This window comes from Hyperolius riggenbachi, chromosome 3 (genome assembly GCF_040937935.1).
Source record: "Hyperolius riggenbachi isolate aHypRig1 chromosome 3, aHypRig1.pri, whole genome shotgun sequence".
NCBI lineage: Eukaryota > Metazoa > Chordata > Amphibia > Anura > Hyperoliidae > Hyperolius > Hyperolius riggenbachi.
The window spans coordinates 23,080,240-23,105,815 of record NC_090648.1 but is presented as its reverse complement, the minus strand read 5'-3'; the positions used below and the strand labels follow the sequence as shown (position 1 = coordinate 23,105,815).

Below are 25,576 nucleotides of genomic sequence, written 5' to 3'. Positions count from 1 at the left end.
AAATACACAGCATGAGGTTCCAGACAGCGGTCGTGAAGCCCACATCGTGTCCAATACACAACTGGGACAACACCGTTTTCAACCCGGGCACCTCAGAAAAATTAAACCTTTTTTTTTATTATTTATTTATTTTTTTTTTTTACAGCAAATTACACAGATATAGCTATTGTTGGACGTAATAGCTGGTGGCAGAGTGGCAGCAGAAGGTAATTCTGTGTACCTTGGCAGTGGGAAACACAGACAGACAGCAGCAGCAGGAGGAATGGAGGAGTAGTGTGAGTGTGGCAGCAGGCAGGCAGGCAGTGTGACATAATAGCCCTGGCACCTAGCGGTGATACCAGGGCTGTAAATAAACACAACAGGAGGTCCCAGACAGTGGTCGTGCAGCCCATATTGTGTCCAATACACAACTGGGACAACACAGTTTTCAACCCGGGCACCTCAGAAAAATTAAACCTTTTTTTTTTTTTTAACAGCAAATTACACAGATATAGCTTTTGTTGGATGTAATAGCTGGTGGCAGAGTGGCAGCAGAAGGTAATTCTGTGTACCCTGGCAGTGGGAAACACATACAGACAGCAGAAGGGCAGTACACAGCAGCCCACTGTAGGTGTAAAATGTGTGGCTGCAGGCGACGTAATAGTCAAAGTGAACCAGGCTGGCTTAGTGAGCAGGAGCCAGGAGGTGGTAAAGGGTGGTAAGGCATATTAACGATGGTTCGGGCACCCACTTCATGTCCCCCTCTCGCCGACAACAGGGGCCAGGAACTCGCCTTCCACCCACGCCTGGTTCTTCTTGAGAAACGTCAGTCTGTCCACAGACTTGTGGGACAGACGTGAGCGTTTCTCGGTGACCACGCCACCAGCTGCACTGAAGCAGCGCTCAGACAGCACGCTGGAAGGGGGACAGGACAGCACTTCCAGGGCGTACTGCACCAGCTCGCTCCAGATCTCCAGGCGCTTGACCCAATACTCCATGGGATCAACAGGGGCATCGCTGTCAAGCCCGCTGTAGGACCCCATGTAGTCAGCCACCATGCGGGTCAGGTGCTGGCTGTGACCGGAGGAGGATGCTGCTGCATGCACCTCCTCTCTAGTCACTGCTGGAGCCTCTACAGTCCTGTAGAGCTCGTTGCTGAGAGACAGCAGGTCTGTGGTGCGCTTGCTGCTGGATGCAGGCACCTGCTGCTGCCTCTGTGCTGGCTGGACAGGGGGGGTGGGTGGAAGGCTGGGGGAAGGCTTCCTCCAAGCGCTCAACAAGGGCCTGCTGCAAGCTCCTTATTTGTTGCGCTGGGTCTCCTCCTGCAGGAGGCAGGAACTGGCTCAACTTCTCCTTGAGGCGCGGGTCCAGCATCATGCTGATCCAGATGTCCTCCCTCTGCTTCATCTGGATCACCCTGGGGTCCCTGCGCAGGCACCTTAGCATGTGCGCTGCCATTGGGAAGAGGCGGGCCACGTGTGCTGGCACATCAATGACAGTGCTGTCCTCATCCTCCTCCTCTGCCGCCTCATCCTCTCTCCACCCCCGCACCAACTCAGCTGCACTGTGCTGATCCCCCTCATCAGCAGCAAGGTCAGTGACCTCCACCGAGTCCTCCTCCTCCTCCCCCTCAGAGGTGGACTGTGTAGCTGCATGCCGCTCCTGCTGGGCCAAGGCTGCCGCTCCCTGTTCCAGCAAAGCATCGAGGGCCCTGTCTAGCAGACAAACCAGGGGCACCCACTCGCACACCATAGCATGGTCCCTGCTCACCATGTTGGTGGCCTGCAGAAAGGGAGCCAGCACTAAGCACACCTGCTGCATGTGCCCCCAGTCGTCATCGGGGACGATGGACGGGATGTTGCTGGTCTTGTCCCTTTTCTGAGCGGCGGACACAGTGGCCAGGGCAAGGTACTGGTTGACAGCGTGCTTCTGTTCAACCAGATGCTCCAACATCACCAGGGTGGAGTTCCAGCGAGTTGGAACGTCAAGGATCAGCCAATGGCGTGGAAGCTCCAGCTCCTTTTGCACGTCTTCCAGGCTCGCAGCGGCTGCAGGCGAGCGCCAGAAGTGACGCACAACATTCCCTGCCGTTTCCAGCAGTTCGCCCATCCCCTGGTAGGTGCGCAAGAACTTCTGCACCACCAGGTTCAGCACGTGGGCAAGACAGGGGATGTGGGTCAGGTTTCCCCTGTCAATTGCGGCAACCAGATTGGCCCCATTGTCGGCCACCACCTCTCCGACTCTGAGGCCTCTGGGGGTCAGCCAACTCCTCTTCTGCTCCTGGAGTTTGGCCAACACATGGGTTGCCGTCAGTTTGGTCTTCCCAAGGCTGACCAACTGCAGCAGCGCTTGGCAGTGGCGTGGTTTCACGCTGCTGCTGAGGCGGGGGGTTTGGCCAGGTGTGCCGGAGGATGGCAGAGGATCGGAGGAACCTGCTGCAGTTCCCCTGACCCTGCGGGGTGGCACCACCCACTGTGTTGCTGCTGCTGCTGTGCCTGCTGCTGCTCTCCCATCCTCACCCCCGTCCACCAAGCTGACCCAGTGGACAGTGAAGGACAGGTAGCAGCCTGTCCCGAAGCGCTGCTCCAGGAGTCCATGGTGACGTGGACCCCTTCACCAACCGCGTGCTCCAGCCCTCGCTCCACATTGGCCATCACAAAGCGGTGCAGTGCAGGCATGACCTGGCGGGCGAAGAAGTGTCTGCTGGGGAGCTGCCAGTCTGGGGCTGCACAAGCAAGAAGCGCACGCATGCCGCTCCCCTCCTGCACGAGCGTGTACAGCAGGAGTTGGGAGCACATGGCCTGTGCCAGCAAGCCGTTCAGCTGCCGCACGCGACGGCTGCTGGGAGGCAGAGCCCTAACCACCCCCTGGAAGGACTCGCTCAAAAGGCTCTGCCGTCGCCTTTTGCTGGCACGGGAATCACTGGAGGGAGCAGAGGAGGCCATTGAGGACTGGCTGCCAGAACAGGCCTCAGTGTCGGTGGCAGGAGTTGCAGAGGGGGGAGGAGCAGTGAGTTTCCGCACTCCTGCTGATGGTGCTGGAGGAGCAGGAGGGTGGGTGGCTGCTGTTGCTGCTGCTGCTGCTGCTGCTGAAGGCTGTGCAGTGGTGGGTGTGGTGCCACTGCCAGCGCCAGATGCCTTCAGCCTCTTGAACTCCTCATGCTGGTGGTAATGTTTAGCAGCAAGATGGTTCAGAAGAGAGCTGGTGCTGAACTTTAAGGGGTCTGCACCTCTGCTCAGCTTCCGCTGACAGTGGTTGCAAGTGGCATACTTGCTGTCAACTGTGGGCATGGTGAAAAATTGCCAGATTGGTGACGTGAAATACCCCCTATGGACTGGAGCCGCTGCTGCCTGTCTCCCTGTGGTGGTTGGGGGGGGGGGGGGCTTGGGTGCGGCTGGTGGTGGTACTGGCAGATGCTGCTGCTGCTGCTGCTGAGCCTGAGACACCAGCAGGCTGTGGGACCTGCCTACTGTTGCCAATGCTTGCAATGATGCGCCTCCTTGCAAGGCCCACAAGCGCATCCTCCTCCTCAGAGCTGCTGCTGATGACCTCCCCAGTGGCACCCAGTCTTTGGCCGTCACAGTGTCATCATCATCATCCTCCCCCTCCTGAAACATGTCCTGCTGGGATGATGACCCCCCAAACTCCTCTCCTGATGCCTGGATGGGCTGCTTGACTGTCGCCACAGTCTTGCTGTCCAATCCCTCCTCCCCCAAAGTGCCCATCAGCATCTCCTCCTCAAAATCGCCAACAACAGCAGACAATTCCCTCATGATGCCTGGGGTCAAAATAGTGCTGAATGATAAGTCGCCAACTTGTGACGGTGAACTGGCCTCCTCCCCAGGCCCTGCTGGGCGGCTGCTGCAAACAGGGGTGGTGGTGGTGGTGAAGGTGGAGGCCTCGGATGCAGAGCTGATGGCGGGCTGCTCATCCTCCGTCATCAGTTGCACCACAGTGGCTGCATCCTTTTCCTCAATGGGACGTTTCCGACCCGGCTGGAGGAAAATAGGAGCAGGTACTACACGCTGCTGCTGCTGTGTCTCTGCAGCGTGAGTTGCAGATGGTCCTGCTGGGCGCCCAAGGCGTCCACGGCCAGTGGCTATAGGCGGAATGTTAGCCACTGACGCAGCTGCGGCTGCTGCGGAACTGTGCATGGTGGCGCGGCTTGCCACAATGCTGCTCCCTCTCCTCCTGATTCCCTTGCTGCCCTTCCCCTTGCCCAAACCGCGCTGGCTGCCACTTCCAGACATCTTAGATGTTTTGGGCGTAAACAAAAAAGTTTTTGAAAAGGGCGGGTGAAAAAGTGGGGTACTTTAATGGAGTGGGTTGGTGGGTGAGGTGATACTAATCACTAAGTGATTAGATCGCTAAGTGATTACTAGTACAGTACAAATATAAAAATACAATAATCAGTAATCAGTGAGTGTGAACAGTGAACAGTGAGTGTGTCCCCTAGTACCTAGGTTCTCAACGTGTGGTACACGTACCCCAGGCGGTACTTCTGATGGTTCCAGGGGGTACTCGGGCTCGATATACTTAACCAAGAAAAACAAATTTAGAGATTTAGAAAATGATAAATCTTATTTAAACAACACCTAATTAGTATTTTAGCCAATTAAAAGCAATAGTAAATGCTTGAAAACTGTTTAGAACAAAGTATCATGTACTACGATTAAATATATATTTGTCAAGGGGTACTTGTGATAATGTGTACTATGCTAGGGGGTACTTGGTGAGTACAGGGTTTTAAAAGGGGTACATACCAATAAAATGTTGAGAAACACTGCCCTAGTACACTAGTACAACTAGAAAATACAATAATCAGTAGTAATCAGATGATTTAGTAGAAGGAAATAGAGTGTGTGTACTGTACACTACAGACAGTGCACGCACACACACACGCAGGAGCTATGAACAGTGACAGTGAGTGTCCCTAGTACAGTACAACTACAAAATACAATAATCAGTAGTAATTAAAGGACAACACAGGGTAGAATACACAGCAGAAATAGATGAGAAATAAACAACAGAGTGCAGTCAGGAGGACAGCTGCCCACACAGGCAAGGCCCTGAGGCCTAAAGCTGTAAGCTTGCCTGCAGCAGCAGCTGTCTCTATGTAACACACAAACTACTAACTAAAATACAATCTCTATCTAGCTAACAACAATATAGGTGTGTATAGCAGGTGTATGTGAGCAAAAACGCTAGGTAAATGACCACAATAGAGCACTTGCTAAGCCAAAGCACAAAGGAGCAGATCTCTCTCTGTACAAGTCTCAAGCAAGGACGGAAAAACCTAACATGGCGGCATTTATTTATAGGGTAGGGGCTGGCCAGGGTCCCCCTCTGTGATTGTCTGCCGTCAGAGGGCCTGGGAGCCCTCTGATTGGCTCTAAGGACATCAATCTGGGCTATGACGCTATTCGAGCTCGGTATTCGAGCTCGAATACCGCTGTTTGTTCGAATAGCTTGAATAGTGAATGGGATATTCGAGTGAACTCAAATAGCCCATTCGAATTGCTGCAGCTATTCGAGCTCGAATACCGAGCTCGAATAGCTGAAAAAGAGCTCGAATATTCGAGCTACTCAAATATTCGAGCTCTGCTGAGCATCCCTGCCTCCTGCTGCTGCTCCTGTCTGTGGTACCCACCAACACCAGGTGTCATGAATGATACGGAAGTCGAGATGATTATCGATTCTGTATTGTTCCGCAAAGCAGCGCAGAATGACATTTTTTCTTTTCATAAAGTATGTTGGTTGACCAGTGAAGGCATGTGTTCAATTAACTTGTTCAAAAAGAATCTCTTGCTGGCCAGTGACAGTTAATTAGCCAAGAGGTGTGGAACCCTAGCCCGGTATAGTCAAAGGTTATCTGGCTGGTCACACTCAGATGCTGATTGAGCACCAAAAGTTCCTTTTATCCAGGGGAAGCCAAAGGAAGCTAGCTCCACAGGGGTCCACTGATGAACTCAGACACATTGGCACCGCTGGGGAACAGATTTAAATACATGTGGTTTATTATTTCGGTCTGTTAAATAAAATTCCTGTAGAGCACAGCTATAAAATTCATATAGTCTTATTTGTTAAAATTTGCCCAATGTGCTGATATAAAATTCATAACAATAACCCGTCCAGTTATTGGTTTACGACCCTTCTCGGGGGCAGGACAGCCTAACGCACTCATGCAAGATGTCCTATTAATTGGTATTTTCTGACAATTATGAATCTGCTATCCACCTAAATCTGACATGTATAGTTTATGAGTTACAGTGTTTTACAATTTAAACTCAAAATCTTCCTAGGAGGAGGTGGACTGTCATTGGTGGGTAACTCAGAGGGGGAAGACGTTACCACACCCCCAAGGCAGGCAGACTTCAGTCCTCCAAATCCCATCTTCACGAGAGCCTGCTGCTGCTAACCAGAGGACCATGTGGTTTGCAGCCATCTTGGAACTGTAACATCTGCTTGGATTACAAAATATGCCTAAGGCCTATGATTCTGAAACCAAGGACTCTGATATCAATGCCTGCATTTGCACTGGACTTTATTTGAGGAAAGAATCCCACTCAGACTGCATTTCACAATTATTCCCTTTTATTTTAAGCTTTGTGTTTATTTGTTAATTAGTGTATGTAAATGTGTGTAATGCATTTTTGTTATTAAAGCGGAATATAACCCTGCATTTCAACTTTGCTCTAAAACATTATTTACAGTATATTATATGCAACCAACATTTTTTTTTTTACTAGACCAGCATTGGAAGGGTTACACAGAGCTTTAAAGTTCCTGGAGAATTCTGCAGACGCATCCGAAGCTTACATAGATACATTTTGTTTACATAAATGTATCTAAGTGTTGAATGTGACTCACTCTCTCTGACTGAGAAGGAGCTGGAGGTCAGCCAAAGAGTGTGTAACATTTCTCACTTGTTACATTCTATGTAGTTAAATGTATCTATCTGAACTTCTGCATATCTCTCCACGGAACTTTAAACCTCTGTGTTTAACCCTTCCAATGCTGGTCTAGTAAAAAAAAATGCTGGTTGCATATAATATGCTGTAAATAATGTTTTAGAGCAAAGTTGAAATGCACGGTTATATTCCGCTTTAAAACGTTTAAAAATCGTTTAGCGGTTATGACCTGTTCCTGAACATACACAATCGTACTTACTCCTCTGAAAACGTTACCGTGTGTTCAAGAGTATCTGGTAGTTACAACCCGTATGCTTGAATCGGGCACAGATAGATAGATCTGGTGCTGATCCCTGCATACAGCAAAAGGTTAACTTACAGTGTTCGCAGTGTGCTAATACAGGATCTTCTCAAAAAATTAGCATACTGTGATAAAGTTCATTATTTTCTGTAATGTACTGATAAACATTAGACTTTCACATATTTTAGATTCAAATACACACAACTGAAGTAGTTCAAGCCTTTTATTGTTTTAATATTGATGATTTTGGCATACAGCTCATGAAAACCCAAAATTCCTATCTCAAAAAATTAGCATATTTCATCCGACCAATAAAAGAAAAGTGTTTTTAAAACAAAAAAAGTCAACCTCCAAATAATTATGTTAAGTTATGCACTCAATACTTGGTGGGGAATCCTTTTGCAGAAATGACTGCTTCAATGCAGTGTGGCATGGAGGCAATCAGCCTGTGGCACTGCTCAGGTGTTATGGAGGCCCAGGATGCTTCGATAGCGGCCTTAAGCTCATCCAGAGTGTTGGGTCTTGCATCTCTCAACTTTCTCTTCACAATATCCCATAGATTCTCTATGAGGTTCAGGTCAGGAGAGTTGGCAGGCCAATTGAGCACAGTAATACCATGGTCAGTAAACCATTTACCAGTGGTTTTGGCACTGTGAGCAGGTGCCAGGTCGTGCTGAAAAATGAAATCTTCATCTCCATAAAGCTTTTCAGCAGATGGAAGCATGAACCTACTTTTGAACCAGAAACAGCGGCAGAAGCACCTGACCTGGCCTACAGAGAAGCAGCACTGGACTGTTGCTCAGTGTTCCAAAGTACTTTTTTCGGATGAAAGCAACTTTTACATGTCATTCGGAAATCAAGGTGCCAGAGTCTGGAGGAAGACTGGGGAGAGGGAAATGCCAAAATGCCTGAAGTCCAGTGTCAAGTACCCACAGTCAGTGATGGTCTGGGGTGCCATGTCAGCTGCTGGTGTTGGTCCACTGTGTTTTATCAAGGGCAGGGTCAATGCAGCTAGCTATCAGGAGATTTTAGAGCACTTCATGCTTCCATCTGCTGAAAAGCTTTATGGAGATGAAGATTTCATTTTTCAGCATGACCTGGCACTTGCTCACAGTGCCAAAATCACTGGTAAATGGTTTACTGACCATGGTATTACTGTGCTCAATTGGCCTGCCAACTCTCCTGACCTGAACCCCATAGAGAATCTGTGGGATATTGTGGAGAGAAAGTTGAGAGATGCAAGACCCAACACTCTGGATGAGCTTAAGGCCACTATCGAAGCATCCTGGGCCTTCATAACACCTGAGCAGTGCCACAGGCTGATTGCCTCCATGCCACGCCGCATTAAAGCAGTCATTTCTGCAAAAGGATTCCTGACCAAGTATTGAGTGCATAACTGAACATAATTATTTGAAGGTTGACCTTTTTTTTTGTTTTAAAAATACTTTTCTTTTATTGGTCGGATGAAATATGCTAATTTTTTGAGATAGGAATTTTGGGTTTTCATGAGCTGTATGCCAAAATCATCAATATTAAAACAATAAAAGGCTTGAACTACTTCAGTTGTGTGTATTTGAATCTAAACTATGTGAAAGTCTTATGTTTATCAGTACATTACAGAAAATAATGAACTTTATCACAGTATGCTAATTTTTTGAGAAGATCCTGTATATTTACAGTCATGTGCTGACTCACATGTGGTGGCAAGCATTTGAATTGTACGTGTGTGGTGAATCCTTTGGAGTCAGGACACTCCTCTCGGCTAGTCGGTTCATAGATTGCGAATTCACATATGGGCATCTATGCGCAAAGCGACAGCGAGACCGAGTTTCTGACTCTGAACGATTGACCCAATCAAGGACTGACCCGTGCGGTTCATGACACCAGGGTCCACACAGAACTATATCTTCTGCTGCTACTGCCACCAGCTATTACGCCACTACAATAGCTGCATCCACCTACTCCTCCTGTTGCTGCTGCTGTCTGCGGTACCCACCAACACCAGGGTCCACACAAAACTATATCTTCTGCTGCCACTGCCACCAGCTATTATGCCACTACAATAACTGCATCCACCTATTCCTCCTGCTTCTGTCTGTGGTACCTACCAGGGTCGACACAAAACTATATCTTCTGCTACCACTGCAAGTCTGTCACTGCCATCAGCTATTACACCACTACAATAGCCTTCCACCAGCTATTACGCCACTACAATAGCTTTAATTTTTTTGAGATGTCTGAGCTGAAAACTGTGATGTCCCAGTTGTGTGGTTGTACTTTGGACACAATGTGGGCTGCACGACCGCTGTCTGGAACCTAGTCCTGATGTTAATTTACATCCATTATTATTATTATTATTATTATTATTATTATTATTATTATTATTATTATTATTATTATTATCCGGTTCAGCGCCGCGGTCCGAAAATCTCATGCATCCGAGCAACGTTCACCTCCCATTCATTCGCCTATAACTTTATTGCTACTTATCACAATGAATTGATCTATAGCTTGTTTTTTCCGCCACCAATTAGGCTTTCTGTGGGTGATACATTTTGCTAAGAGCCACTTTACTGTAAATGCATTTTAACAGGAAGAATAAGAAAAAAACGGAAGAAATTCATTATTTCTCAGTTTTTGGCCATTATAGTTTGAAATTAATATACGCTACCGTAATTAAAACGCATGTATTTTATTTGCCCATCTGTCCCGGTTATTACACCATTTAAACGATGTCCCTATCACAATTTATGGTGCCGATATTTCATTTAGAAATAAAGGTGCATTTTTTCAATTTGCGTCCATCACTATTTATAAGCTTATAATTTTAAATAATATAATAACATATTCTCTTGACATGCATATTTAAAAAGTTCAGACCCTTGGGTAAATATTTATGTTGTTTTTGTTTTGTTTTTTAATTGTTTTTTTTTTTTTTTTTTAATAAAAAAAGTGTATGTGGGTAATTTTTGGTGTGGGAGGGAAACTGCTAATTTTGAATGTAAAATAATGTTTTTTTTTAATCAAAAATGTATGTGGGTGCAGTTTACTATTTGGCCACAAGATGGCCACAGTGAAAAAAGTCCTAGATGCGAACCAGCTCGCATCTAGGAACTAAAATGCTGAGGAGTTGTTTCCTGGGGGCAGAAATACCGCGCTCTCTGGAGAGAAAGCGTCGGTATTTCTGCGGGGAAGTTAGATCGGTGAATGGGAATTATATTCCCATTCACTGATCGGGGGGCTAGCGGCGGGCAGCGGGAGCGCGCGCGGGGGCGCGCCCGATCGCGCGCACGAGCCGGCGGCAGCACCAGTGCCTATCTGGACGAGGAAGCTCGTCCAGATAGGCCGAACTGGTTATTATTATTATTATTATTATTATTATTATTTATTGTATGTCCACCAAATAATAAATTAGTGTTTCCCTTTAAAAAAAACATGATGCTACATGCATCATTTTCCCTAAAAACATTTTGGAAGCAATTTAAAGGCCACTTCCGGTTTTCCGCGGATCATGCGTTCAGATATCCGCATCAATGCGGATACCGCAAAGTTCGGATTCGGATATCCGATTCGGATCTGGATATCTGGGTATCTGGATCCGAATCAATTTGGATTTTAAAAAGGGGTATCCGAGCAACCCTGGTCACAAATGTCAGCCACTAAATGACTTTTGCGCAGTGACGGTGGGCTATAATGGGGACACACCCACACACTACACTGTAAACGGGGTGTTGTGGTACTACAACACGCCACACCACAAAAAAAGCAACAACAAATTATACGTACAGCACGGTCAAAGTCACTATCCATGGTCAGGAAAAGTAGAGTCCTCTAAAGGACTATTGTAGTAGCTTTGAACTGCGAGTAGCAGAGCACCTAGTAAGCAGCTACACAGCACAATGTACACAATATAGCCTATATCCCACTGTCTGTCTATCTGCAGCAGCAGTTCCTCCTACTACATTGACTATAGACAGGGACAAAATGGCCCCCAGGATTGTGCTTTTTAGGGGGGGGGGGTGGCCGGGCCAGGTGTTGATTATGTCTGGTTGGCCATCCTGTCCCCAGTGGCGGCTCCAGCTTCCGAATTTTGGGGGGCTCGAAAGGGGCACAATGGCTGGCTGGCGGGGCTCAAGGGGGGGAACTTGGGCGGCAGGAGTGGGCGTGGTCATGAAATCATGTGGGCGGGGCTAACTGTAATGTAGTTGTACCAGCTAATGTAGTTACATAAAAAAAATGAAGTAAATGCACGTAATGACAGACAGCCTTTCAATAATAAATGCACGTAATGACAGACAGCCTTTCACCAGTAAATGCATGTAATGAGAGACAGCCTTTCAATAGTAAATGCATGTAATGAGAGACAGTGTTTCACCAGTAAATGCACATAATGAGAGACAGCATTTCCCCACTAAATGCACATAAGAGACAGCCTTTCACCAGTAAATGCATGTATTGAGAGACAGCCTTTCACCAGTAAATGCACGTAATGAGAGACAGCTTTTCCCCACTAAATGCACATAAGAGACAGCCTTTCCCTAGTAAATGCATGTAATGAGAGACAGCCTTTCACCACTAAATGCACATAAGAGACAGCCTTTAACCAGTAAATGCACGTAATGAGACACAGCCTTTCACCACTAAATGCACATAAGAGACAGCCTTTCAACAGAAAATGCACGTAATGAGAGACAGTGTTTCACCAGTTAATGCACATAATGACAGACAGCGTTTCCCCAGTAAAAACATGTAATGAAAGACAGCCTTTCACCAGTAAATGCATGTAATGAGAGACAGCCTTTCACCCGTAAATGCATGTAATGAGAGACAGCGTTTCACCACCAAATGCACATAAGAGACAGCCTTTAACCAGTAAATGCACATAATGAGAGACAGCCTTTCACCACTAAATGCACATAAGAGACATCCTTTCACCAGTAAATGCACGTAATGAGAGACAGCGTTTCACCACAAAATGCATGTAATAAGAGACAGTGTTTCACCAGTTAATGCACATAATGACAGACAGCCTTTCACCAGTAAATGCATGTAATGATATAGATGTCCCCAGTATATGTAGCCAGGGGTATGTGTGCCCAGTATATGTAGCCAGGGGTATATGTCCCAGTATATGTAGCCAGTGGTATATGTGCCCAGTATATGTAGCCAGGGGTATATGTGCCCAGTATATGTAGCCAGGGGTATATGTCTAAGTATATGTAGGCAGGGGTATATGTGCCCAGTATATGTAGCCAGGGGTATATGTAGCCAGGGGTATATGTGCCCAGTATATGTAGCCAGGGGTATATGTGCCCAGTATATGTAGCCAGGGGTATATGTGCCCAGTATATGTAGCCAGGGTTATATGTGCCCAGTATATGCAGCCAGGGGTATATCTGTCCAGTATATGTAGCCAGGGGTATGTGTGCCCAGTATATGTAGCCAGGGGTATGTGTGCCTAGTATATGTAGTCAGGGGTATATGTCTAAGTATATGTAGCCAGGGGTATATGTGCCCAGTATATGTAGCCAGGGGTATGTGTGCCCAGTATATGTAGGCAGGGGTATATGTGCCCAGTATATGTAGCCAGGGGTATATGTGCCCACTATATGTAGCCAGGGGTATATGTGCCCAGTATATGTAGCCAGGGGTATATGTGCCCAGTATATGTAGCCAGGGGTATGTGTGCCCAGTATATGTAGCCAGGGGTATATGTGCCCAGTATATGTAGCCAGGGGTATATGTGCCCAGTATATGTAGCCAGGGGTATGTGTGCCCAGTATATGTAGCCAGGGGTATGTGTGCCCAGTATATGTAGCCTGGGGTATATGTGCCCAGTATATGTAGCCAGGGGTATATGTGCCCAGTATATGTAGCCAGGGGTATGTGTGCCCAGTATATGTAGCCAGGGGTATGTGTGCCCAGTATATGTAGCCAGGGGTATGTGTGCTCAGTATATGTAGCCAGGGGTATATGTGCCCAGTATATGTAGTCAGGGGTATATGTGCCCAGTATATGTAGCCAGGGGTATGTGTGCCCAGTATATGTAGCCAGGGGTATGTGTGCCCAGTATATGTAGCCAGAGGTATATGTGCCCAGTATATGTAGCCAGGGGTATATGTGTCCAGTAGATGTAGCCAGGTGTATAGTTGTCCTCAGTATAGGCAGGGCCGGATTTAGGCCTAGGCCATGGCCTAGGGAACCACAGGAGGAAGGGCACCAAAGCAGCAAGCTAAACTGGTGCAACATTTGCAAGCTTGCATATGCTGTAATGCAGGGAGATCAGACCAGATCTGACCGCGGTACTCTGCTGCTAGCTACCTGTGCAGCAGCCACCTTGCTCTCTGTGCACATTTGCATTGTGGCCGGCAGCTATGGACTTGGGCAGCATTGGAGACAGAAAGGAAGAGGAAGCTTCTGCACTGGAGATGAGCGGAGAAATGAATGACACTGATGGCTGCTGCGGTGTGACGGCGAGCTGGCTACCTATACTAAAAGGTGGGGGGTGGGAAAAGGAGGGATTAAGGGAGTCATCTGGCTACCTATACTGGAGGGAAAGGGGGAGGAGTCATCTGGTTACATAAACTAGAGGAAAGGGGGAGGGGTCATCTGGCTACCTATACTGGAGGGAAAGGGGAGTGGAGTCATCTGGCTACCTATACTGGGAGGGTCTTCAGGATACCTATACTAGAAGGAAGGGGGAGGGGTAATCTCGATATCTATACTGAAGGGTGACGGCTGGTGGCAGTGGCCTAGGGCGGAAAAGAGTACAAATCCGGCCCTGAGTATAGGTAGGTAGGACTTACCATAGGTGTCCCCAGGCCAGGAGGGGTGGAAGCGGAGAGAAGAGGAAGCCGTGTGGACAGCGGCGGAGAAGGGGGCCGTCTCCCCCCTTCCCTCACCTTGGGGCTCCCACTCTCTGCCTCGCTCCCCCCTCAGATATCAGCGGCTGGCTGGTCAGAAGACTTCCTCTCTTCCCAGCGTGGGAGAGAGAGATCGATCTGTGCGCCACTACTCTGGTCTAGACTAGACCAGAGCGGCGCACAGATCAGCCGCGCTGGGAAGAGAGTGAGTCTTCTGACGCCAGCCGCTGATATCTGAGGGGGGAGCGAGGCAGAGAGTGGGAGCCCCAAGGTGAGGAAAGGGGGGGAGACGGCCCCTTTATCCGCCGCTGTCCACACGGCTTCCTCTTCTCTCCGCTTCCACCCCTCCTGCTGCTCGGCAGCCCTGCGGAGGGGGGGCTTTTGCAGGGGCTGACAGCTTGTCAGCGGGGGCTTAAGCCTGGGTTAGCCCCAGTGTAGCTGCCACTGCCTGTCCCACCAGGGTGAAGGTTCAGAAAATGGCACTATGAGACAGTGTACGGTAGTGTTGGGCGAACATCTAGATGTTCGGGTTCGGGCCGAACAGGCCGAACATGGCCGCGATGTTCGGGTGTTCGACCCGAACTCCGAACATAATGGAAGTCAATGGGGACCCGAACTTTTGTGGTTTGTAAAGCCTCCTTACATGCTACATACCCCAAATTTGCAGGGTATGTGCACCTTGGGAGTGGGTACAAGAGGAAAAAAAAATTAGCAAAAAGAGCTTATAGTTTTTGAGAAAATCGATTTTAAAGTTTCAAAGGGAAAACTGTCTTTTAAATGCGGGAAATGTCTGTTTTCTTTGCACAGGTAACATGTTTTTTGTCGGCATGCAGTCATAAATGTAATACATATAAGAGGTTCCAGGAAAAGGGACCGGTAACGCTAACCCAGCAGCAGCACACGTGATGGAACAGGAGGAGGGTGGCGCAGGAGGAGAAGAAGGCCACGCTTTGTGAGACACAACAACCCCGGCCTTGCATGAGGGCAAGAAGCGTGCGGATAGCAGGCTTTGTACCGCCATGCAGTCATAAATGTAATAAAGATAAGTGGTTCAATAAACAGGGACCACGCGGCAACGCTAACCCAGCAGCAGCAGACGTGATGGAACAGGAGCAGGCGCAGGAGGAGAAGGCCACGCTTTGTGAGACACAACAACCCAGGCCTTGCATGAGGGCAAGAAGCGTGCGGATAGCAGGCTTTGTACGGCCATGCAGTCATAAATGTAATAAAGATAAGTGGTTCAATAAACAGGGACCACGCGGCAACGCTAACCCAGCAGCAGCAGACGTGATGGAACAGGAGGAGGCGCAGGAGGAGAAGGCCACGCTTTGTGAGACACAACAACCCAGGCCTTGCATGAGGGCAAGAAGCGTGCGGATAGCATGCTTTGTACCGCCATGCAGTCATAAATGTAATAAAGATAAGTGGTTCAATAAACAGGGACCACGCGGCAACGCTAACCCAGCAGCAGCAGACGTGATGGAACAGGAGCAGGCGCAGGAGGAGAAGGCCACGCTTTGTGAGACACAACAACCCAGGCCTTGCATGTGGACAAAAAGCGTGCGGATATAGCAGCAATGCTTTTTGCCGCCATGCAGTCATAAATGTAATACAGATGAGAGGTTCAATAAACAGGGCCCGGAAACGCAACACCATCCCAGATGTTCATTGGTCATGTTACTTGGTTGGGGTCCTGGAGTGTTGCGTAGTCATTTCCAATCCAGGATTGATTCATTTTAATTTGAGTCAGACGGTCTGCATTGTCTGTAGAGAGGCGGATACGCCGATCTGTGACGATGCCTCCGGCAGCACTGAAACAGCGTTCCGACATAACGCTGGCTGCCGGGCAAGCCAGCACCTCTATTGCGTACATTGCCAGTTCGTGCCAGGTGTCTAGCTTCGATACCCAATAGTTGAAGGGTGCAGATGGATGGTTCGACACAGCTACGCCATCTGACATGTAGTCCTTGACCATCTTCTCCAGGCGATCGGTGTTGGAGGTGGATCTGCACGCTTGCTGTTCAGTGGGCTGCGGCTGCATGGGTGTCAGAAAATTTTCCCACTCCAAGGACACTGCCGATACCATTCCCTTTTGGGTACTAGCTGCGGCTTGCGTTGTTTGCTGCCCTCCTGGTCGTCCTGGGTTTGCGGAAGTCAGTCTGTCTGCGTACAACTGGCTAGAGGAGGGGGAGGATGTCAATCTCCTCTCTAAAGTCTCCACAAGGGCCTGCTGGTATTCTTCCATTTTGACCTGTCTGACTCTTTCTTCAAGCAGTTTTGGAACATTGTGTTTGTACCGTGGATCCAGAAGGGTATAAACCCAGTAATTGGTGTTGTCCAGAATGCGCACAATGCGTGGGTCACGTTCAATGCAGTCTAGCATGAATTGAGCCATGTGTGCCAGAGTCCTACCAGAATCCTCATCATCCTCTTGTGAGCGTTGTGATAGTTGTTGTGATGCATCATAGTCGTCACCTTCCTCCTGGTCTGCTTCTGCTGACCATTCGCGTTGAATTGTGGAAGTCCAACGTGCACCGCTCTGGCCCTCGTCAGTGGTGGCATGAAATTCCTGCTCCAACTCCAGCTGTTCCTCCTCCTCTTCTTCGTCATAGCTGCTGGGGCCAGCGTTCCCTGAGGCGGATGGCCTGATGTTGGTACCATCACGCTGATCGTTTTCTCCTTCAGATTCCCCCAGTTGCATCATGACAGCTGTTTCCTTGATTTTTAACATCGACCTCTTCAGTAAACACAGCAGTGGTATGGTAATGCTGACTGAAGAGTTGTCACTGCTCACAAGCAACGTGGATTGCTCAAAATTTTGGAGGACTTGGCAGAGGTCCAACATGTTGGCCCAATCGGATCCACAGAAGCTTGGCAGCTGGCCGGATGCGCCTCGGTACTGCGCCGTCATGTACTGGACCACTGCACTCTTCTGCTCGCAAAAGCGGGCTAGCATGTGCAGCGTAGAATTCCAGCGCGTAGGGACATCACACAGCAAGCGATGGTGGGGGAGATTGAAGCGCTCCTGCATCTTGGCGAGTGCCCCCGAAGCAGTACTGGAATTTCTACAATGTTTGGACACTCGACGCACCTTCAACAGCAGATCGGGCACGCCTGGGTATGTCCTCAGGAACCGCTGAACTACTAGGTTCATCACGTGCGCCAGGCAAGGGATGTGTGTCAGCTTAGCCAACCTTAAAGCGCGAATGAGATTACTCCCATTATCACACACAACCATGCCCGGTTTCAGGTCCAGCGGTGCCAGCCACAAATCCGTCTGTTCCTTTATTCCCCTCCAAATTTCCTCCCCTGTGTGCTGCTTATCCCCAAGGCAGATTAGCTTCAGCAACGCTTGCTGACGCATGCCAACAGCTGTGCTGCACTGCTTCCACGATCCTACTGCTGCTGGGTTAGCGTTTCCGGATGAGGTACAGCTTTGAGATGCGTTGGAGGAGAAGGAGTCAGAGAGGTAGGTGCTGCTGTTATCCAGTGGGAGGGACGGCGGTGCAGCTGTTTGTGGCGTGGGCAACACCCGTGCCGTAGCAGGTGAGGAATCGCTGCCAGGCTCCACAAGGTTCACCCAGTGCGCGGTAAGGGAGATGTATCTACCCTGGCCGAACGCACTCGTCCAGGTGTCAGTGGTGAGGTGAACCTTGCAGGCAACGGCATTCTTCAAGCTTCGGGTTATTTTGCTGACCACGTGCTCATGCAACTCAGGCACTGCAGAGCGTGCAAAGTGGTAGCGGCTGGGAACCACGTAACGTGGGATGGCCACTGACATCATGCCCTTGAAGCTGTTTGTCTCCACCAATCGATATGGCAGCATTTCGCAGGCCAGAAGCTTGGCTATGCTGGCTGTTACTGCCACGGCCCGGGGGTCATTTGCTGGCAATTTCCTCTTGCGCTCAAACATCTCCGACACAGACAACTGAACCGTAGCGCTGCACACGGAAGGGCTGTTGGTTGTTGTGTTTGATGAACACTGGGAGACCTCAAGAGCACTACTCCGGAAAGTGACAGTGTCAGCGTCGTCTGATGTTTGTGAATGTTGTGAACCACGCAATGGCTGGGCTACTGCTGCTGCTGAGGCGGGTCTGGTGAACCCAAGGGAGGCAGTGTTGTTTCTGGTACCCTGTCCTGACGCGTTTGCCCAAAGAGTGGGATGTTTGGATAGCATGTGACGGCTCATGCTGGTGGTGGAGAGGTTGTTAATATTTTTCCCCCTGCTCAGGCGGGTCTTGCACACCTTGCAAATCGCCATGGTAACATCCTCAGTGCAGTCTTCAAAGAAAGCCCAGACTTTGGAGCACCTGCCTCCTTGCTGGCGATTTCTGTTTGCTCCTCTTTTGCCTCTCACTTGAACTTCCACGCTTGTGGTGCCTGAAATTGCGCGCCGCCTACCTTGTGGCACAAGGCGAACTCGTGCAGCAGTGTGTTCTTCAACAGACTCATCTGTGCTGCTGCTACGACGGCGATGTTCTCGTTCACAAACAAAATCTGGGTCTCTGTCCACATTGTCCATACCCTCCTCTTCCATCTCCTCAAACTCGTCATATGTCATTGTGGGCCACCGCCGTGGAGTAGAGCTCCCCACAACAACCTCTGCGCAGCACACTCCAACGTCGTCTTCCAGATCTTGTCGGCCGACCTCCTGCAATTGCAACCCCTCCTGCCCAAATTGCTCTGGGATTTGGGTTTCCGAGTCCTCTTCGGACTCGCCTCGTATTTCAGTGCGCGGTACATTTCCCACAGTTAACGGTTGTGAATCCAGGCACAACATTTCTGGCTGTTCCTCCATTGACCTTTGAAAGGTGGAAGTTTGTTGGGCTGGGAATAGCTCCTGCGAATACCCCATTGTGTCCTGAGGTAATTCATCGGACTGGTTATCTGGCAGTTGTGTGCGTGGTGTCGCTGCCGGTTGTGTCAGCTTTGTGCCCACTGGCTCCTTGTAACTGGCTGAGGACTCGGACCTCGTGCGTGATGTGCTGGTGCTGCTTAACCCACTGCTGGACGCTTGAGAGGTCATCCAAGTAATTATCTGGTCCTGTTCTTTTGGATTTGTGAGGGTTGTTGTCCTGGACAACATGGGTGGTATTGAGTGGGTTTTCTTGGGTGCTCCCCTGTGGCCTGTACGTGAACCGTCAGGGGAAACACCTCTTCCCTTGCCCCTCCCTCTTTCACCGGATTTCTTCCTCATTTCACTTATCCTTACAGTACACGCTGACTGGCAGCAGTACAGTGGCAGTACAGAAATGCTATACAGTACCACTATTCCCAGCAGCGACACAGAGCACAATGCTATACAGTGACGGGTGAGCGGTGTACCACTATTCCCAGCAGACACAGAACAGTGAACAGAATGCTATATAGTGTGGCTGAGCGAGCGGTGTACCACTATTCCCAGCAGACACAGAACAGTGAACAGAATGCTATATAGTGTGGCTGAACGAGCGGTGTACTACTGTTCCCAGCAGACACAGAACAGTACACAGAATGCTATATAGTGTGGCTGAGCGAGCGGTGTACCACTATTCCCAGCAGACACAGAACAGTGAACAGAATGCTATATAGTGTGGCTGAACGAGCGGTGTACTACTGTTCCCAGCAGACACAGAACAGTACACAGAATGCTATATAGTGTGGCTGAACGAGCGGTGTACTACTGTTCCCAGCAGACACAGAACAGTGAACAGAATGCTATATAGTGTGGCTGAGCGAGCGGTGTACCACTATTCCCAGCAGACACAGAACAGTGAACAGAATGCTATATAGTGTGGCTGAACGAGCGGTGTACTACTGTTCCCAGCAGACACAGAACAGTACACAGAATGCTATATAGTGTGGCTGAACGAGCGGTGTACTACTGTTCCCAGCAGACACAGAACAGTACACAGAATGCTATATAGTGTGGCTGAACGAGCGGTGTACTACTGTTCCCAGCAGACACAGAACAGTGAACAGAATGCTATATAGTGTGGCTGAGCGAGCGGTGTACCACTATTCCCAGCAGACACAGAACAGTGAACAGAATGCTATATAGTGTGGCTGAGCGAGCGGTGTACCACTATTCCCAGCAGACACAGAACAGTGAACAGAATGCTATATAGTGTGGATGAGCGAGCGGTGTACCACTATTCCCAGCAGACACAGAACAGTAAACAGAATGCTATATAGTGTGGCTGAGCGAGCGGTGTACCACTATTCCCAGCAGACACAGAACAGTGAACAGAATGCTATATAGTGTGGCTGAGCGAGCGGTGTACCACTATTCCCAGCAGACACAGAACAGTGAACAGAATGCTATATAGTGTGGCTGAGCGAGCGGTGTACCACTATTCCCAGCAGACACAGAACAGTGAACAGAATGCTATATAGTGTGGCTGAGCGAGCGGTGTACCACTATTCCCAGCAGACACAGAACAGTGAACAGAATGCTATATAGTGTGGCTGAGCGAGCGGTGTACCACTATTCCCAGCAGACACAGAACAGTGAACAGAATGCTATATAGTGTGGATGAGCGAGCGGTGTACCACTATTCCCAGCAGACACAGAACAGTAAACAGAATGCTATATAGTGTGGCTGAGCGAGCGGTGTACCACTATTCCCAGCAGACACAGAACAGTGAACAGAATGCTATATAGTGTGGCTGAGCGAGCGGTGTACCACTATTCCCAGCAGACACAGAACAGTGAACAGAATGCTATATAGTGTGGCTGAGCGAGCGGTGTACTACTGTTCCCAGCAGACACAGAACAGTACACAGAATGCTATATAGTGTGGCTGAACGAGCGGTGTACTACTGTTCCCAGCAGACACAGAACAGTACACAGAATGCTATATAGTGTGGCTGAACGAGCGGTGTACCACTATTCCAAGCAGACACAGAACAGTGAACAGAATGCTATATAGTGTGGCTGAGCGAGCGGTGTACCACTATTCCCAGCAGACACAGAGTGGCAGTAAACAGAATGCTATATAGTGTGGCTGAGCGAGGTACACAGAGTGGCAGTAAACAGAATGCTATATAGTGTGGCTGTGCAAGCGGTGTACTACTATTCCCAGCAGACACAGAGTGGCAGTAAACAGAATGCTATATAGTGTGGCTGAGCGAGGTACACAGAGTGGCAGTAAACAGAATGCTGAGCGAGCGGTGTACTACTATTCCCAGCAGCGACACACAATGACTGGGGGGGACCCTGGCTAGCGTGGCTGGAGCGCGAACTACCCTGCCTGCCTACCCAAAGCTAAACCCACAGACAAATGGCGGAGATATGACGTGGTTCGGGTATTTATTTACCCGAACCACGTGACAGTTCGGCCAATCAGAGCGCGTTCGGGTCCGAACCACGTGACCCGTTCGGCCAATCACAGCGCTAGCCGAACGTTCGGGGAACGTTCGGCCATGCGCTCTTAGTTCGGCCATATGGCCGAACGGTTTGGCCGAGCACCGTCAGGTGTTCGGCCGAACTCGAACATCACCCGAACAGGGTGATGTTCTGCAGAACCCGAACAGTGGCGAACACTGTTCGCCCAACACTAGTGTACGGTGGACCTGATCGGTGATCGTATGTTTAAGGTTATTTTAAAGTTATCTTCATTATCTTCTGTAACATTTTTAAGGGTGACATTTGTGCTTATTTTGGACATGCAGGTCTTCTACCGAGGCTCCTATGAGCGGAATGGAACACGAGAAGTTGTGGAATGCAATGTTGAGCTCCCTGGCCAGGATGTCTGTGAATATTATGAGCAGCGCTATGATGAAAAATGGGTGTGTCAGCGGCCAAAGCATCTACCATGCGACTCCTATCGGTATCACGTATTAGGAGAAAAACGGAATATTTATAGCAAAGAGGAGCATGAGTTCTTTGCAGAGTAATTATTTATACAATTTATAACCAATAGCCTGTTGTTCAGCTTATTCCTGTGTAGATGCGCCCATCTTTTTAAAAGACATGTGGGGGTTGATGCACGAAGCTGGGGTAATATTGTTGTGCACAGACAGCACTTGCCATTACCATTACCACCTGAGGCAGGTTGCTGTGAGTTACCCTATTAGTGCAACCCACAGTACAGTAATAGTAGATAGTGTGGCACCCTTCCTTCGCTTCCAAATGGATGTGCCTCGGTCAATCTGCCAGCACTGCAGATGTATACGACTTGAATGAAGATGACCGGCACCATCCGTAGTTATAATGCTCTTTTATTGATCAAGATATCATGTAGCCATCAAACAGCGACGTTTCAGAGTTTACCTCCTTTATCAAGCAAGGCTAAACATGCACTGACATATCTATTCAATGTAACACATTTATATACATTCATGGATAGTAGACAGCCAATCCTGGACCGAAATACAAACTGTCCAATCAGACAGGTCTATCTTATATACCGACCTGATGGGGAACTGATCTGCTGTCCAAAATATCCAGTAAGGTAGGAGACTTAGCCTGCATATGATAAGATGGGTTGACTGTGATAGTGGGGGTTTCCACAGTGCGCGCGGCGCCTTGTTGTCTGTTACCATAGAAACAACCTGTGGGAGTGGACGGACCGGCGCCCGGAATTCCGCCTCTCTCCCACAGTCGCATAGCGTGTGGATGTGCGGGCGGCGGTGACGTCGCCCGCACTCCACGTCACTCGCCGCAGTTTCCCATCAGGTCCGCCGAGGGCGGGGTTTGGTGACGCTGCGGGAGTTTGTCTATGCGCAGGTCCAGGCGGTGGGGAGGCCGTGAGCACTGTGACGTGAGGGGGAGAGGAGGTGAGAGAGATCAGTGACCAATAGCTAGACAGCAGATCAGTTCCCCATCAGGTCGGTATATAAGATAGACCTGTCTGATTGGACAGTTTGTATTTCGGTCCAGGATTGGCTGTCTACTATCCATGAATGTATATAAATGTGTTACATTGAATAGATATGTCAGTGCATGTTTAGCCTTGCTTGATAAAGCAGGTAAACTCTGAAACGTCGCTGTTTGATGGCTACATGATATCTTGATCAATAAAAGAGCACTATAACTACGGATGGTGCCGGTCATCTTCATGCAACCCACAGTACACGAATACCATGAGCATTGCCATGGTAACACATATTAGTAACATTGCTACCATTACTTATGTTACTCAAGACTGCTAAAAGCATAAGTAATAGTCAGAGCCAGCCTAGGACAAGGTCCTCCAGCACCCGAGGCTGAGACACCAAAATGTTCCCCTCCACCCCCCCCACCCCACCCCTCAAACACTGATTGCTATTAGAGTAAGAGGTGCTCCAGGGCCCCCAACCCCTTAATCTCTAGTTATCTGGCTTGCAGTCACTGCCATGTAGACCCTTTTCTTATTTCTCTCTGCTTCAAACACAATAGGGGAATGATAGCTGAGTTTTGCGCCCCCTCCTACATTGCGCCCTGAGGCTGGAGCCTCTCTCGCCTCTGCCTTGGCCCCACCCTGTGCCCCCTCCTACATTGCGCCCTGAGGCTGGAGCCTCTCTCGCCTCTGCCTTGGCCCCACCCTGTGCCCCCTCCTACACTGCGCCCTGAGGCTGGAGCCTCTCTCGCCTCTGCCTTGGCCCCACCCTGTGCCCCCTCCTACACTGCGCCCTGAGGCTGGAGCCTCTCTTGCCTCTGCCTTGACCCGGCCCTAGTGATAGTATCCTGCTGCCGGTGGTATCTGCGCACAGCAATATTACTGCAGCTTTGTGTACCAACCCCATAGCATACGCCCTTATTCATTTTTTTCTCCTGAATTTTCTCCCAGGAGACACTTTTTCATCTTCTCTTTGAAATCACTTTTTAACACTTTGGGATTGAAAAATATTAACTACTAAAAAAGTTGGGGGAAAAGTACTATTATAATATTTGGAGCATTTACTTGTTTACTGTGGTGGCTTAAAATGCATTTTGTTGACAAGGTTGAGAAAACAAACGGTGCGCGGCAATAAGACCCCTACTTCCGCCAGTGCATACGTATGTATATGTCACCGGTGAGTTGGGCGCAGTGCTCTTCCTGCTGCCACATGACTCCCCGGGCGCCTAGTTACGGTGGTCGGCACTGAGTGCCGTGAGCTGGAACAACCTGCTTCACGGCCAGTAAGTTCCCCAAGTTATGCTATTAGCCGTCCCATGGTACTCGAGTAGCAGGACCGTTGCTATGGTAAAATGTGTTACTATCCGTGGTACTCTACCAGGGAAATGGTTACTACGGTAACAAGGTTGTTAGTAAGTTACTAACAACCTTGTTACCGTAGTATCCATTTCCCTGGTAGAGTACCGTGGGTTGCACTCATCGCATAGCTCGCTGAACTTACTGGCAGAGATAGGGGTCAGATTGTCATGCGCTGTTTGTGCACAGCCATATTACCACTTTTAGAATTATTCTTATTCACATTGAGCAGCTTCTGGCAATGTTTGCAGAGAGTACCACTGCTTGTTGCAGTATTGCTACTCACTGAGCAGTTCCTGCATGGTGTGCTGGTTAAGGGCTCTGCCTCTGATACAGGAGATCTGGGTTTGAACCTCGGCTCTGCCTGTTCAATAAACCAGCACCTATTCAGTGAGGAGAACTTGGGCAAGGCTCCCTAGCACTGCAACTGCCTATAGAGCGCACTCTAGTGTCTAGTCTAGACTTTTTTTTCTCTGGCACTTTTAGTCCACCTTGAGAAAAGCGCAATATAAATGTTATTATATAGGAGAGAACAGAGGCGCCAAAAGGATAAAAAGGGTTTTAAATGAGCTTAAAAGCCAAAAATGTGGTAATTAGAGGAGGCAGTGGTGGACTTACCCCCTCCAAGCAGACACAACACGGCTGTACATTCAGTCTATTTATTAACGAACTCCAGATAAAACAAAGCAACGCGTTTCACGGGTCAGCGCCCGCTTCCTCAGGCAATAGAAAAAGGAGTTACAGCATCTAGCAAAACAAACAACACTCTTTTATCTGGAGTTCGTTAATAAATAGTTAATAAATAGACTGAATGTACAGTCGTGTTGTGTCTGCTTGGAGGAGGTAAGTCCACCACTGCCTCCTCTAATTACCACATTTTTGGCTTTTAAGCTCATTTAAAACCCCTTTTATCCTTTTGGCGCCTCTGTTCTCTCTTATATAATATTGTATCCACCCTGGGTGGAGGGTTGTGACCCTTTTCTACTATCTACAGAGAGCGACTTCTTATTCCTGAGTGGGGTCAGGATAATCTCCCCACCTGCCTTTACAGTGGTTGCCTATTGGTGACCCATGCTTGTGAGTATAACAACTATTACTCTTTGTCATTACCCCCTTTGTCAATACATACTACACTGTTGGGGCTCTTGGTGTTCCTCTGTTTATCTCGTTTGCAATATAAACGTTATGTTTCTTATCTACATCAACATTGGTGTGACACACAGGGTGAACTCAAAAAAATTAGAATATTGAGCAAAAGTTCATTTATTTCAGTAATCCAACCTAAAAGGTAAAACTATTATATGTAATAGGAAGCCTTTGCAGGTGTTTTGGATGAATTAGCTGATTAGAGTCTGACACTTTGAG

General features: G+C 48.8%; 1 protein-coding gene across 3 annotated transcripts in view; it reads left to right on the top strand.

Moving 5' to 3' along the window:
• LOC137562508 (NXPE family member 3-like) overlaps positions 1-25,576 on the top strand; it is a 106,649-nt gene that overhangs the window by 63,646 nt on the left and 17,427 nt on the right. For all 3 annotated transcript variants that reach the window (XM_068273910.1, XM_068273909.1, XM_068273908.1), the window contains one exon: positions 21,708-21,928. In XM_068273910.1, coding sequence (XP_068130011.1) covers positions 21,708-21,928 — 221 coding nt within the window. The remainder of the gene's footprint in view (positions 1-21,707; positions 21,929-25,576) is intronic.